Source organism: Medicago sativa, chromosome 4, assembly GCF_051527215.1.
Source record: "Medicago sativa cultivar Bolivia chromosome 4, Bolivia_mono, whole genome shotgun sequence".
NCBI classification, from domain to species: Eukaryota; Viridiplantae; Streptophyta; class Magnoliopsida; order Fabales; family Fabaceae; genus Medicago; species Medicago sativa.
This window is the reverse complement of record NC_140752.1, coordinates 71,059,283-71,073,479: the sequence shown is the minus strand read 5'-3', so window position 1 is coordinate 71,073,479 and position 14,197 is coordinate 71,059,283. Positions and strand designations below refer to the sequence as shown.

The following is a 14,197-nucleotide window of genomic DNA, read 5'->3' as shown; positions in this document are numbered from 1 at the left end:
GAAGATTGATCCACTAGCTAAACTAAAAAATATCGTAATTATCACATCAAAGCAACATTGTTGCGCATTCTTATTCCAATTTGATATCATGAGAGTTTGATCCACTGGTGATCTTTCTTTTCTCTCTTAATTTTCCCACGGCTACAAATGCACACCATGCCCATAGGGAAGTCGAGATATTTTTATCAACTTCGTGTTACTTTTTGTTGGTTCTTGACCTCTTAGACATCACTTTTGTACGTTCTAAATGCGATTTGTTCTTAGCTCAATTAGCACTAGGCTGTGGTTTATTATAATCTTAATCTTTCTTTTGTCAAGTGTGTGTCTATATATATATAATGGAGTTGTATCAAGTGAGAGGAGTAGTTTTCTCTCTTAATTTTCCCACGGCTACAAATGCACACCATGCCCAAAGGGAAGTCGAGATATTTTTATCAACTTCGTGTTACTTTTTGTTGGTTCTTGACCTCTTAGACATCGCTTTTGTACGTTCTAAATGCGATTTGTTCTTAGCTCAATTAGCACTAGGTTGTGGTTTATTATAATCTTAATCTTTCTTTTGTCAAGTGTGTGTCTATATATATATATAATGGAGTTGTATCAAGTGAGAGGAGTAGTTATTTGAGATATTAGAGGAACAGATAATGACTATATATATGTGTTGTGTGTGTATTACGAAATTTTAAAACCAACTATATAATAGAACATCATATCTGAGATGTTTCAAACAGATTTGAAATTTACTAAACAATATATCATCATTTTGGTCTTTGAAATTGTGAAGTTTATACAATATAATGCATCAAATTGACGAAATAACAACTCAGCATTATAAAGTAAAGAAGGTCAATTAATTTCACAATGTTTAAAGTCATATGTTTTTCTTGATGTAGCAAACAAATTATAATCAGGACGATATGTATATTTTTCCTTAATTTTAAGCTCTAAGCACTAAATTTATTTTATAAACATTTAATACTATTATTATATATTTTAAAAAATTAAGATTATAATAAATTAGATATGTCAAATAATGATTATTTTCCACTTTTACCAATAACCTCTAAACAATACAAGTACGGGATAATTTTCTAGGGTGTTGTTGAAAAATGAACCGTAAATATCATTTGAGTGATTCTATATATCTAGAAGGAATTTATCACTATATGGTCCCGAAAAACAGGTTAGCCAATTAACATTTCGCCTGGCTGAAAATCATGGGATACTGGTTTCATTTATATTTTTTGATGAAGTGGAAGTCAACTATATTTGAAATCTAAGGGACACAAATCTGCCAAATCATTTGTGAAACCATCACGATATACCCCTTCGATGTATCCAGCATTAGCGTTATCGTTTTATCAAAGAAAATACAATCATGACAATATGTAAGTTTTTCGATAATTTTGTATAATGTATGTTGAAGAGATATTTGGGTGGAATGACTAAATTAATCAATTTTATTTTCCTTCAAAAAAATCAATTTTATTTGATATAAAGAACATAATTGTTATTTCATAATTTTGAAGGACTAATTTGAATGATGATTATAATTTCAATGACTAAAATGGTGATTCCCATTTCATAAATATTATCACTATCACATTGGAGAGTCTCGCCTAATATATATATATATATGTAATTTCAAGGATTATTCCACTTGAATGGACTAATCATCTATGATGTATTTTCCAGTTCTCCTTTTCAGCGTAAACTTCTAATGTATGTGTTTTCATTGAAAAGTCAATTCGAATTGGAAACTCAAGAGTGACGAAACTTCTAACTGGTGAAAGGTGTTGACTAACAAGAAAATTGTGTGAAGTCGTAAACAACATCAACCGTTGATCGATTTTCCTTAGAAAGAAAAAAAAAAATCTTGTTCGATTTTGTCAACAAAAAAAAAACAGCTCTTGTTCGATAGTGTCTTGTGATGAGCCCTATATTTAGAACTTTCAATTAATAAAAGTAAGAGGGATGTTATATCAAGAGAAGAAAATTTCCACGAAAATCTCACAAAGGTGTATTTTAACACAATTTTGCTCACACTTTTGCAGCATTCATGCAGGTGGTGGTACATGTGTAGTGTAGCTAATTAATGTTAGAGCAGAAACTATGTTTCTTATGTGCAGAAGTGCTTATTGAAATAAGCAGTTTTGAGCAAGATTGAGGAATAGCAAAAATAGAACAGAAAAATATGAAAGGAGAAGAATAGAATGATTGCTATGAATTGTGTACTCTCATTAAAACTCGAAGTTTCACAATACAAAGCCTTTTATATGATTGCTATGAATTGCTTACTTTTGCAAAATTTTCTTCGTTGCCACATTTTCTCTATCATTGATCCTGAAAAACAAAAAACAGGTATCTAGATGAAGTATATGAGAAATGATTGGTGCAATTTTCAAATCTTGAAGCCATGAATATCATTGCAACTGGAGGCTTGGTTGAGCAATGCACTTTGGCCCTCACCACAATGGTAAGGTGCTATATGGTCTTCTTGACAAAGTCCTCTGTCGGAAGCAATAGGCTCCGAATAATTTTGGTTAACACCAACCGAAGAATGGACAATTTCAACACAAGTCATCACCCAACTTAACTATTTATCATTGAAGGATCGGGTGTAGTTTTTTCTTGTATGGTTGTTTCAATTCTTGTACAAACATAATCAAAATTTAATTGAAATTAATTTTGCTCAGACGAGCATGTCCTCTGGGAAATAAATTAGTAATCTTCTTGAAGTTGCATAACCACTTTTAAAGTGGCTCCACAATGTAACATCATCTTGAGCAAACCTTAACCAATTTATACACATTTTGCTCCATGTATAGAATTACCAGTAGCAGGTTCTCTCACTCAACAATGAAAAATTCCTACAAACCACGACGCATCATGTAACATTGTAACCCACTCAACTGACTCTAACAAATCTGTCACTCACGGTCCCATTTTTTAAATTAGTACTAAGCATAACATGAAATTCTAAGCTGAGATTTGGCAGTTTTAATTTCAACTAAGCATACATTAAAATTGTCATTCGGATATCTACCAAGACCCGGCATCCATAGCAAATAAGTACTTTCACATAGCAGAATTCAATAGAAACCTACAAAGAAATTAATGTCAAGCAAAAAAAATTACGTGCTCTTTTTACAAAAGAGAGGCATAGATCCACCCAAAAGAACATCAATAAATTTACTTGTAGACACACGAATGTGTGAAATTAAGATGTTTTCCAAGACGGTTGCCATGAAAAGTGATTGAACATCTGATCCTATGATAGAAAGTAGACTTAACCAATCTTCCCAAAATGTAAGCCCTTGATCTGACCTCAAATGTTAGGTTCATTGGCAATGCAACAGTGTTTATGTGTTCTGTGTTGCTATTTCCAAGAACCGACACCCCACCGTAGAGTGGAACTTGGTATCCATGCACCACCACAGCTAACTTCCTCTGGCTCTTCCTTGACTGATAGAACTCTTGTATCTATTAAACAAAAATCAACAAAATAGTTACATTGATTAACAAGTTGATGATGCAGATTTTGATGAGTTGGGTCTATTTGACAATGAAAGAAATAATTCATAGTTTTTAATGAATGATATGATATATATTTGTTTTTCACCTACTACTAAGCCGACCATTTACGTATTGATGCATTCATTCATATGAATCAAAGAATAAAGATTGATACTCATATTCATATGAGTTGGTTACTCCAACCCCTACACAACTCACTGGAATTACATATGATCTTGTAATGTAAACTCCCTAAGGGAGGAAACTATGGTTATATCCAGTTATCCCCACTTAATTTAAGTATAGAGTTACACCAAAGAAAAACTTTTTCCTAGAGTTTTATTTCTTGAATATAAAGAAACAAAATACAATTTTATAGTGTTGATTGTTAATTTTCTTTTACATTGATAATTTTTTACATTGGTATATATGTTTTTTTTTAAACGAGAGACTTATTTTCTCATACAAGTGGAAATATTAAGATTTATTTTTACTTCACCTCTAATTAACCAAATGAACAAAAAAAAATAACAAAACAGAAAAGTGCTACCCCGTAAGCTTTAACTTGATGAGGCTCATTTTTTCATGTATAGTTATGTGGCGATATAAATTGAATTTACTTAAAAGTGAATTAAACAATGTTTAGACACAAAAGCAATAAATAATAAATTTCACCCAAGAGCAACTTAACATGTTAAATGTAGAACCAAACATAGGTTAAGACAAAATTAAGGTAAAACTTTGAAAAGCTAACAAAACCATTATTATTAACTAGCGAAAAGACGGGCACAGCTCTTTTTACTGCGCTAAAATTTTAAAATTTTAAACTGGTTTTTTTTTTTTATGAAAGTTTGTTTTTGATTAAAACTAAAAATATAAGTGTTTGTTGTTTTCTAGTTATAACAAACCAATTTAAAATAACACCAACAATATAACAAAAAAATATAATCTAAATTTTTTTTTTATGAAACCAACAACAATCTTTATTATAGAAAAAAGTTGTTTAAGGGTATAATTGGGATAATAAAAAAGTAAGTATAAATATACTCATCTAGTTTGTTACACTTTTTTAAATGATAAAGGAAAAAAATCAAACATATATATTCATATCGTGTTTGTTACATTTTTTTAAATATTTAAATTTATTCTTATCTATTTGTTGCATGTGTTTTTTGTATTGAAAATTGAGGATATTTTTGAAAAGAAAAATTCAGCCCAAAAGTTCTGAAAAGGATAGTTCTTTATATATATATATGGTTTTGCTAGAAGACACATTTTATGAAGGTGTCTTTTAGCAAGTTATTCTATGAGCATTTGTTAAAAGACACCAACTAATTTTTATGAAGATGTCTTTTAGCAAAGTTATAACTAAAAAGTGGAAATCACACCTTGAGGTGTGGACACCTTGAGGTGTGGATTGCTAAAAGACACCTTCATGGGTGGCTTCTAGCAAAAAACCTATATATATATATATAGGGGCTGTTAACTTGCACCCACCTAAAAACACTAAAGTGCAAGTTAACAAGCTGCACCTACTTGTACTTTACTAAAACACCCTTTTGTCTCTATTAAACTTTATTTTAATTAAAATGACATTTTTGTAAATAGCATAAATAATATTTGTTTATAATAGAAAAACATGGGTGTTTTGGTAAATAACTAGTAGGTGCAGCTTGTTAACTTGCACCTTAGTGTTTTTAGATGGGTGCAAGTTAACAGCCCCCTGTATATATATATATATATTATTATCAAACAAATATATTAGTACCAGTACTATTCTTTCTTTTTGTTTTTAACAAAGTAGTAGTACTATTCAATATCGATCACTTGTTTATAAACTACAAGAATATTACATTTTAAATAAGAGACCATCTAAATACCAAAAAAACACCAGTCATAAAAACAATTCTTTTTTGATATAATAAACAAAGAAATTCAAAAATTATTATTGAAATCATTAAAAATCTACATAAATAAACCAACGTTTCACCACCAAAAAAAGTAAAACCCAACGTTTAAAATCTTTCCCAACTCAAACATAGAAACTCCTGAGAAATGATATTACAACCACTTTATGATAACTTTTTGACAATTTTTTTCTCATACTCACATTATTCTCTTATTATCTCTCTTCTTTTTTCTCTCTCCATTGTTTTTGGCCAATGAAGAGAGAGAAAAAAAAAGTTGTCACATAAATTATCTAAAATAAGTTGTTTAAATATCACTGCTCGAAACTCCTCTTGTAGACAAAAAATACAGTACACCCCTGTTTATCTAAAAAACGTAATAATTCCAATAATTCAAAATGTAATGCAATAAAACCTCTGAAGCCACGTGAGAAGTACGGTAAAGTGAAAAAAGTGATTGTCGTAAGCCCATAACCAAGAAATGGGGAAATGGGATTCATCAAAAGAATAATCAATCCATTTTTTAATGCAAAAACAAATCTTACCTATTGAACTTGTTGGGGTCCCCCTGCCCATAAGTAGGGTGATGTATAAGAGGCAGGAGACCCAGCTTTTTAGCATATGGCCCCATAAAGTGTACCAATTAAATTGAACTTTGTTCGGCAAATTGAATTTTGCTCTTTACCCAAATGGATTTACTCATTTCCAAAGTAAATGACTAAAATGCCCCTGTGTGAGTTAACTCACGCTCGTGTTAAAATTTACGTGACTTACTCACGTAGCGTGAGTTAAGTCACACAGAGATTTACACAGGATTTACACTAGCGTGAGTTAACTCATGCTGAGAGTGAATGAGATTTGCACTAGCGTGAGTTAACTCATGCTGCGGGAGTTAACTCACGCAGGGGCATTTTGGTCATTTACTTTGAGAATAAGTATATCTATTTGAGTAAAGAGCAGAATTCCGGCAAATTTGTCTGTGTTTCCACACTCCTCTTTTTCTTACTGGCCTCAAATTGATACGCAATTTTGTCCCCACCCACAGATTCAAAGCAGGCAACCGTTGGAAATTCCCAAACCCTCATAAAAAAATTCCATTCATTCACATGTGCCCTTCCCTCACCCTCAAGGTAACAGTTTTTCTAGGGTAACACTCAGATGATATTGGCGTGTCAATGTCATGTGACATTGGTATGATATCGGTAAATCACAATATCATAAGTGTACAAAAAGACAATTATTTTATAAAAGAGAGAAGAAAATTACTTGTGACATTCTGGTCGATTAACATCACATGATATTGGAATTCCAATGTAACCCAAGTGACACCTCTTTTTCCATGTAGGTTTAACATCGTGATAGGTATGTCAGAATTGGTGATCCATTTTGATAATTTTGAAAACTACGAAGTAGAGTTTTTAGAAAATTACGGTAGATCATCTTTATTCTAACATAAGCTTTGTTTTTAAAACATTGACAAATCGAAACTACGCTGATGGACCTTTTAAATAATCAAAATTATCAAATTAAACGTAAGAAACTGAAGATTTTTAAAATTAAATTTTGCAATAAATTTAGCAGTAGGGGAAAGAGAAAGGTGGTACCTGACCAGAAGCTAATGTGAGCTGGAAATAGCTAAGTTGCATAGGAGTAGATGTGACATGAACACCAAAGAAAGTTGCAGGATTTCTGTATAAAATCCTAACCGTTGAGTTCAATGACAACATATCTGTTGGTACCCCCGTCCCATCGTTACCAGATTGTACATTCAAGTTCTCGAACACTATGCTCTGCCATATTTATTCAACCATTATTTATTTTATTTATTATCAAGATAGTAAAACAAATATTAGAAGAATGAGGAAGAACATGAATCAGGGTAAGGCCCTACAACATTTAATTAAATATTTCACATAAATTGGTCACTGCTTCATCCTATCCAAAGTCTAGGATTGTTTTTTTCCTCCATTTATGAGTAATTATTTAAGTAATAAATAATATATAAATGCAGAAAGTGGAACGCATGTTAGCTAGCTAGAGAGAAGAAGAGGGCAGTTCTGTCATTTCACAATCCATACACCATTGACTCTGACCAGTTGATTGAGTTCAAACTTAAAAAAGTTAGACTTTTGATACTGAAAAGTTAAAAGAAAACAAGAAAGAATCCAATAGCTTTGATACGAGGCATGCACGCATAATTATAATAATTATTACAATTATATAAAAATAAAAATCACCATCATAGAAACTATTAAAATTAATTAATATTAACAAACAATGTAACATCGATTCCGTGGATCACCGTGATTCTGACATATCTCTTGTGATACCGAACATACCGAGTCACAACAAAACCAACTAGGTATGAAAAATGCAGGAGGAAGAAGGTGTTACCTTAAGAATGACACGAGGCTTGTAGCTTTTACTAGCACCCCAAAGAATCAACGAAAACACAGTAAAAAGCAACACAAAAAGCAAGAAGAAACAAAAGCACAACCTCACATTCCTCCCAGAATCATAAACACCTTCATCATCCTCATCCTCTTCATCAAGATCATCACCACCATTCCTATTATTCAGCTTCTTCCAAGAAGAAGAAATCCTAGGGTTTTTCAGCGAAGCAGAGTAACGAGAAGTGGAAGACTCGCGAGAGTGATGAATAGGAGAAGAAAGATAGTAGTGAAAATTTTGGTGAGGTGGTGAACCTACAGGAGAAGAACCATAAGACATTTTTTCAACATCATGGTTTGAAGGACTTTGAACATAGTAAAGTGGTCGACGAGGTGGTGAACGGTTTGGTGTTGAGGAAGATTGTTCCATGCTGTTTGTTGTTTCTTCTGAGTCTGTTTTTCTGTGCATTTTTACACCTCCCATTTTTCTTCTTCTCTTTTTGTTTTGTGTTTCTTGAACTAATACCAACAACAACTGTACCCTGTTTTTGAGCAAGTACCCTGTTATCCTATACTTTTATTATAAATTAATAAGAATTGATAATTTAATAAATTGAAATTTACTATTATTAATGGTATTGCCTTTTTCCTCTATTGGCATTGATTATAGGGATAATTTTTCAAAGATGTGTGTGAATTGTTAAGGTACATTTTCCCGTTTTGAGATACAGTCTTTTTATGTATTTGGACAAGAGGCGTGCATTGAACTGGTAAATGGAAATATTGTACTTTATTGTTTATTTTTAAATTCTAATAATGTCAGAAGAATTTTTTCAATTTTTGGTTGGTATCATAATAAATTTTTGTTTTGAAAGTATTTATGTTATTTTCATGCTAGAGTGTCATGACGTTAAGCGACATTAATTTTATTTTATTTAAAAATTAAAAGGAAAAAAATGATGGCTAATGAAAAAAAATAGGTAAATGTTTTATAGGAAAATGTTTATAGAATTTTATTAGATATATGTTCAATGGTACATGATGGAACATTGATGAAAATGTCGGGACTGGCTAAGAATATGGCATCTCTAGCTAAGCTATGAACTGTCACATTCACTTGTCTCTGAGTAAACTCAACATGAGAGTTTGTACAATATAAATTACAACATTTTTTGCATTCATATAAAATAGCACTGAATTATGTGATGTTGTTATGACCGTTAATGTAATGATCGACAACTTTCTTTGCATCAAGTTCAAAATCAACATTAATGAGTTGCAGATCATGCACCCAACTGATGGCATGCACCAATTTCAACACTCTGCCTACTTACGTGGATCAGACCGACCTGGATGAAAGAGTTTTAGCGAGCACAAAACTCCCCTCGTCTTAACAAATACCCAAACCCCAACACAATTCCATGTGGTAGAGAAGGACGCGTCTATATTGCATTTGAGATACCCCGATGTTTTGGTTTTTTTTTCATCATATCTCATATTGTTGCTACGTTTGAGAATTGGTAGCAGTTGCTCCTCCTGCTACGCACGCAACACAGAGTGATCTTCATGTGCTTTGTTGATGCTCCTTTGTCTTGTTCGTCATCTTCCAATCTTCCAACATATGTTTTGCCCGTTTCAAAATCTGGTTGCAGGTCTAATTTGTTTGTTGTCAAACACGCATATTTCAGCTCTTTAGTGGCTCCAAATTACGGTAACGAGCTGCTATACATGAATTTTCAACATTACATGCAATAAAGCAAACATGCTCATTGTTCGCCAAACATTAACCACATTCGGACAGTCAAACATTATATGCATCGCACACCACCGGTGCTTCGCACGAGTGAGTTATATGTAAAATGTAATATTTACCGATGTCACGGGATTAACGGAGAGCTAGTATAAAAGGGGAAGGACAGAGGGGATCAAAACAAAACTGGGAGGGTTGTGACTTATGAGAGAAGAAGAAAGATGCCCTTTTCAGAAGAAAATAAAAAAATAGATGATAAAGAGTGGTTGCGGGTTTTGGTGAGCTCATGAGAAAGACAGAGGGCCGAGATTCATGAGGGAAAAAGAAAGCGATATGTTTTAGAAATCATGAGATGGTCTTGAGTGTGGCATATAGAATCATCAAACAGTCTAGGAAGTCTACAAATTGTTTTCTTCTAGGCATTAAGCAGCGCATAAATCATTAATTGTTGACGCATGAAAGCATAAGATTTGGATGATGATGCATGTTAAAGCTAATGCATTCCTACGTCGTGGTGGTGATGATGATGCCTGTCAAATATAGTGCATACTTGTATGATGATGATGATGTCTATCAAAGCTAGTGTAGCCTAATATATTGACTGGCTCTAGATTTGGCGGGATAGTTTTGATAATGCAGGGACAATGTGTCATTTTGGATGTTAGGGTTGTCATTATGGTTAGGGTTTTGCTAGTGTAGACAAAAATGAAGGAAAAAAAACATAGTAAAATGGCACCATCTTGGATGAGAGTCTTCTCGTATGGCACGATCTCATATGAAGCCATGCTAAGGAAATGTAAAAGGGAAATGTTGACGGGGGCACTGATTAAGGAAACAAATGTAGTAATATTTGCATTGAAAACTGTGTAATCAATGCATTAAAAGTTTAAAAAGTGTCTTTTTTGACTTACAATTTCTTCTTTTGGCTTCATTAATCGGTGCCCCGGGGCACTGATTAACATGATCCACGGTAAAATAGGGGATTTGAGACAATTGTTTTTAAAGTGGGTATGTTGTCATTTTTTTTGGTAACTAGGTTATTAAAAAAATCTAGTTTCGGTTGGCCAAACGGGAAGGATTGCCAACTTCGTGCCTTAAATTTTGCACTATAGCTAGGAGTAGACCGTTGCTTTCTTTGTGTCAAACTCTTTGTTTTGTCCAAATGTCTTTTTGCTCTCAGGACATTTATATAGTACTAGGTCGCAACTTTTATCAAATAAACAAGTACTAAGGTCGAATTTCGGTGTAAAAAGGTAGGGTAATTAAAGTGTTGTTTTACCATATCTTCATGGCTATTCAGGGTTGGTTGTTAGTTGATCATCATCATTCATCATGGCACGGATGGAATGGAACGGGGTACATACATCGTCACCCCACTTCCAAAAATAATTCTATTGTTTGAATTGTTAAGACTTTGAATGCATTTATCTTCCTCAAGCAACAACACACTTGTATTGTGGGGTCATACTCATCAATTTTCCATGGAAGCTTACGTTGTGGTATACGATTTTGCGCTGGCAAAGACAACGTTGAAAATTTGAAACGTAAACTAGGATGGTTTTCTTTTTTCTTTTTTCGAGTGAGACTAGGATGGGCTTGCAAAAAGGAAAGAACATACTCCCTCCGTTTCAAAATGAGTGTCGCTTTAGCCAAAAAAATTTGTTTCAAAATGAGTGTCGCTTTCAGTTTCCAATGCAATAATAACTTTTTCTTTTCAATTGTACCCTCCAATTAATACTCTGCACACAACTTCCAAAGTATTACTTTTAAAACTAACCAATAGTTAATAAGGATAATTTGGTAAAATAACCATTCTCTTTCTCTTAATCATTGCATTTCTTAATATGTGTGTAAACACCTAAAACGACACTCATTTTGAAACGGAGGGAGTATTTATTAGAAAAACAGTGTTTAATATTTTTTAGTTTTTATAAAATTATCGAGTTTTGTTTTCCTCTTCATTAAAATATCACATCTTGTACCCGTGAGTTAAGCTTAGTTGGTAGGAATAATGCATAATATTTGCAAGGTCCAAGATTTAAACATCGGCCGCCAAAAAAAAATATCGCTTCTTTTAATTCCTATAAGATTATCATGTAATCAATTTTAGTCTTTAGTAAAATATGGTAAAACAATTTTTTTTTTTTAATTTGTCAAAAAAAATCAATAAATGGTAAAACAAATCATGTTTAATGATCTTTTAGCTTTTAAATTTTTAAATAATATAGTTTTCTTTAGGGGTAAAATGGTTTTTTTTATTACTTGTACATTTTTCATATTATTTTTTTATTTATAGAACTGATATCCTTTGTCCCGTAAGTGTAGCTCAGTTGGTAGCTACCAGGGACAATGTTTGCAGGGGCCGGGGTTCGAACCCCGGATTCCCCACTTCTCCACACTTTAAAAGTGTGTGATCTAGCCACTAGGCTATTGAACCAAAAAAAAAAAAAAAGAACTGATATCCTTTTACATAATGACTTTGAAGCAGCAAATTTTACTTTTTTTATATTTATTAACGAAAATTGTGATAATTTTTTTTTGTATTTAAAGAAATCTTTTTTGTCAATGACATATATCTGAAATGTGAAATTAATTCTCTCCTCCGTCCAAATTTAACCGAGTCAGTTGATCATTTCACACATATTAAGAAAAGTGTATAAATGAAAGAGAGAGAAAAATGATTTTGAGTGTCTTTGTCAAGTACCCATCGCTTTTCGATTTATGGTTAGGTCTAAATTCTACAATGGAGCCTCTTTAATATTAATAAGATTTTATTTTCATAAAATTTTCTTATTTATTTTATTCTTTTTTGTTGAATCAACCTTCTCAGTTTTATTGATTCGCAGCTCTTGATGCATTTTTCTTTATCATAAATGTAAAGTAGAATATATTAAATTGAATGTGATGAAAGTAGTATTAATTATAGTTATATTTGGAAAAAAGTAATTAATGTTGTATTAAAAAGTAAAATGAGTCAATATTCTTAGGACAATATTTTATTACAAATGACTCAGTTATTATGGGACTGAAGAAGTACAATAATAATATCATGGATTGTTACAAAGTATGAAATATGGACCCTAAAGGATTGCTTTCGAGAAATTATTTTTCCGACCATTTTATTTGCTCACAAGCCCCCGAAAGATCTTAAAATGTCCTTATCTTAAATTATCAAAAGATATGTATTGATCCACTCGGTGGATAACTTCTGATCCATATAAAAATATGAAAAATATGGATCAATAGGTATATTCTGATGTGTATCCTATTTGAAGACACTGATTGGTGGAGGCCTTTTCTTTGAGGACCTTTAATGAAAGTTAGTTTCTTTATCTATTAGGGTTGGGGGTTAAGTTTGTACTTGGCATTAGAGGCTTTCTCGTAGGTTTTTGTGGCTTTCAGAGTCCAATCTTGGGTGCTACAAGATCATATTTTGAGAGAAAGCAAGATAAATGGTATGGACTCTGATTTTTAACAATGTTTTGGATGGTTTTCATGGTACGATTCCAGATTTTGACTGTAGCTGTTTTATTAGCAAGGACATCGTCCCTCCAAAAGCACGACATGTTTTGGCGAGTGTCTTTTTTAGTAAAAGTGTTCAAGATATGAAAGTAAGGTTTGACATGACCACAAGAGAGAAAGCAATTTTTGGATGTTTGCAAGCACCACATGCTTATGGTTTTCTTCTAACTATCCCTATTGATGAGTTATTTAAGCATATGTTACCAGTAGAGTACCGTACTACCCTCAGATATCGCCTCATGATTCCATAATTTTCTATTGATGAAGGTGTGCCCTGTTTTCTATAAGGGGTGCCTTGGTACGTTTGGAGAGCATACGATTTACTGTAAGGAGCTTCCCGACTTCAAACACAACTTTAATAGGGATGTTCTTTTTGATATATTCAGGAGGGCTGGAGTATATGTGAAGAAAGAGGTGCTTGGGAACTTCTTATTTGACCAAATAGATGAAAGATCAACACTTAGGTCACCTTATGTTATTGTGTATGGGTGTCTAGTAGGAAAACATGTATGTGTGAACTTGATTGAGATTTCACCACTTGTGGAATTGGGGTCTGGGAATTTTACGGTGGGACAAGCATCCCTCAAAGTAGCGTCAAACAAAGTGGCAAAACATGAGAAAATATGTTTTGACAATCAACATGTTTTTATACCATTTGCTTTTGATACGTTAGCTTCCTAGTACCAGAGGTTGTTGGCCTTCTACATAGAGTTCAATGGATCATGCATAACAATGTTATGTCTTCTAGATCCATGAATGTGGTGTTACGAGAATTTATTTTAACATCTAAAAAGGTTTAGCAATGCAATTTGTTTCTCGCTTGTCTTCCACTCATATCTAATTTTCATATATTATAATTAAAGCACATTTTATATGTATGTATGTATGTGTATGTAAAGATAGTTTTCGATCCAATTGGGAGATACATTTCGACGGACTTGGACAAGTTTTGACAGAACTAAAAAATGGGCATAATTTGCATAACATGCTTTGTTTTTACACTTGTCTTATGGCTTTGTCTTAGACATACTTATAATTGTGTTCAAAATACTCCATAACAAAACAATATGATAAAACATCAAAATAAACTATTCTGCTAAACGAACAATTTT

The 14,197-nt window shown here is 32.5% G+C and overlaps 1 protein-coding gene across 1 annotated transcript; it reads right to left on the bottom strand.

Annotated features, from left to right (window-relative positions):
* Positions 1 to 3,062: 3,062 nt before the first annotated feature.
* LOC146931452 (uncharacterized) lies at positions 3,063 to 8,521 on the bottom strand. The gene is made up of 3 exons (XM_085702942.1): positions 7,818 to 8,521; positions 7,028 to 7,213; positions 3,063 to 3,483 (listed from the first exon to the last, which is right to left on the bottom strand). The coding sequence occupies exons 1-3, from the start codon at positions 8,295 to 8,297 to the stop codon at positions 3,193 to 3,195; spliced, it is 957 nt and encodes a 318-aa protein (XP_085559068.1). The 5' UTR covers positions 8,298 to 8,521; the 3' UTR covers positions 3,063 to 3,192.
* Between the last annotated feature and the right edge of the window lie 5,676 nt (positions 8,522 to 14,197).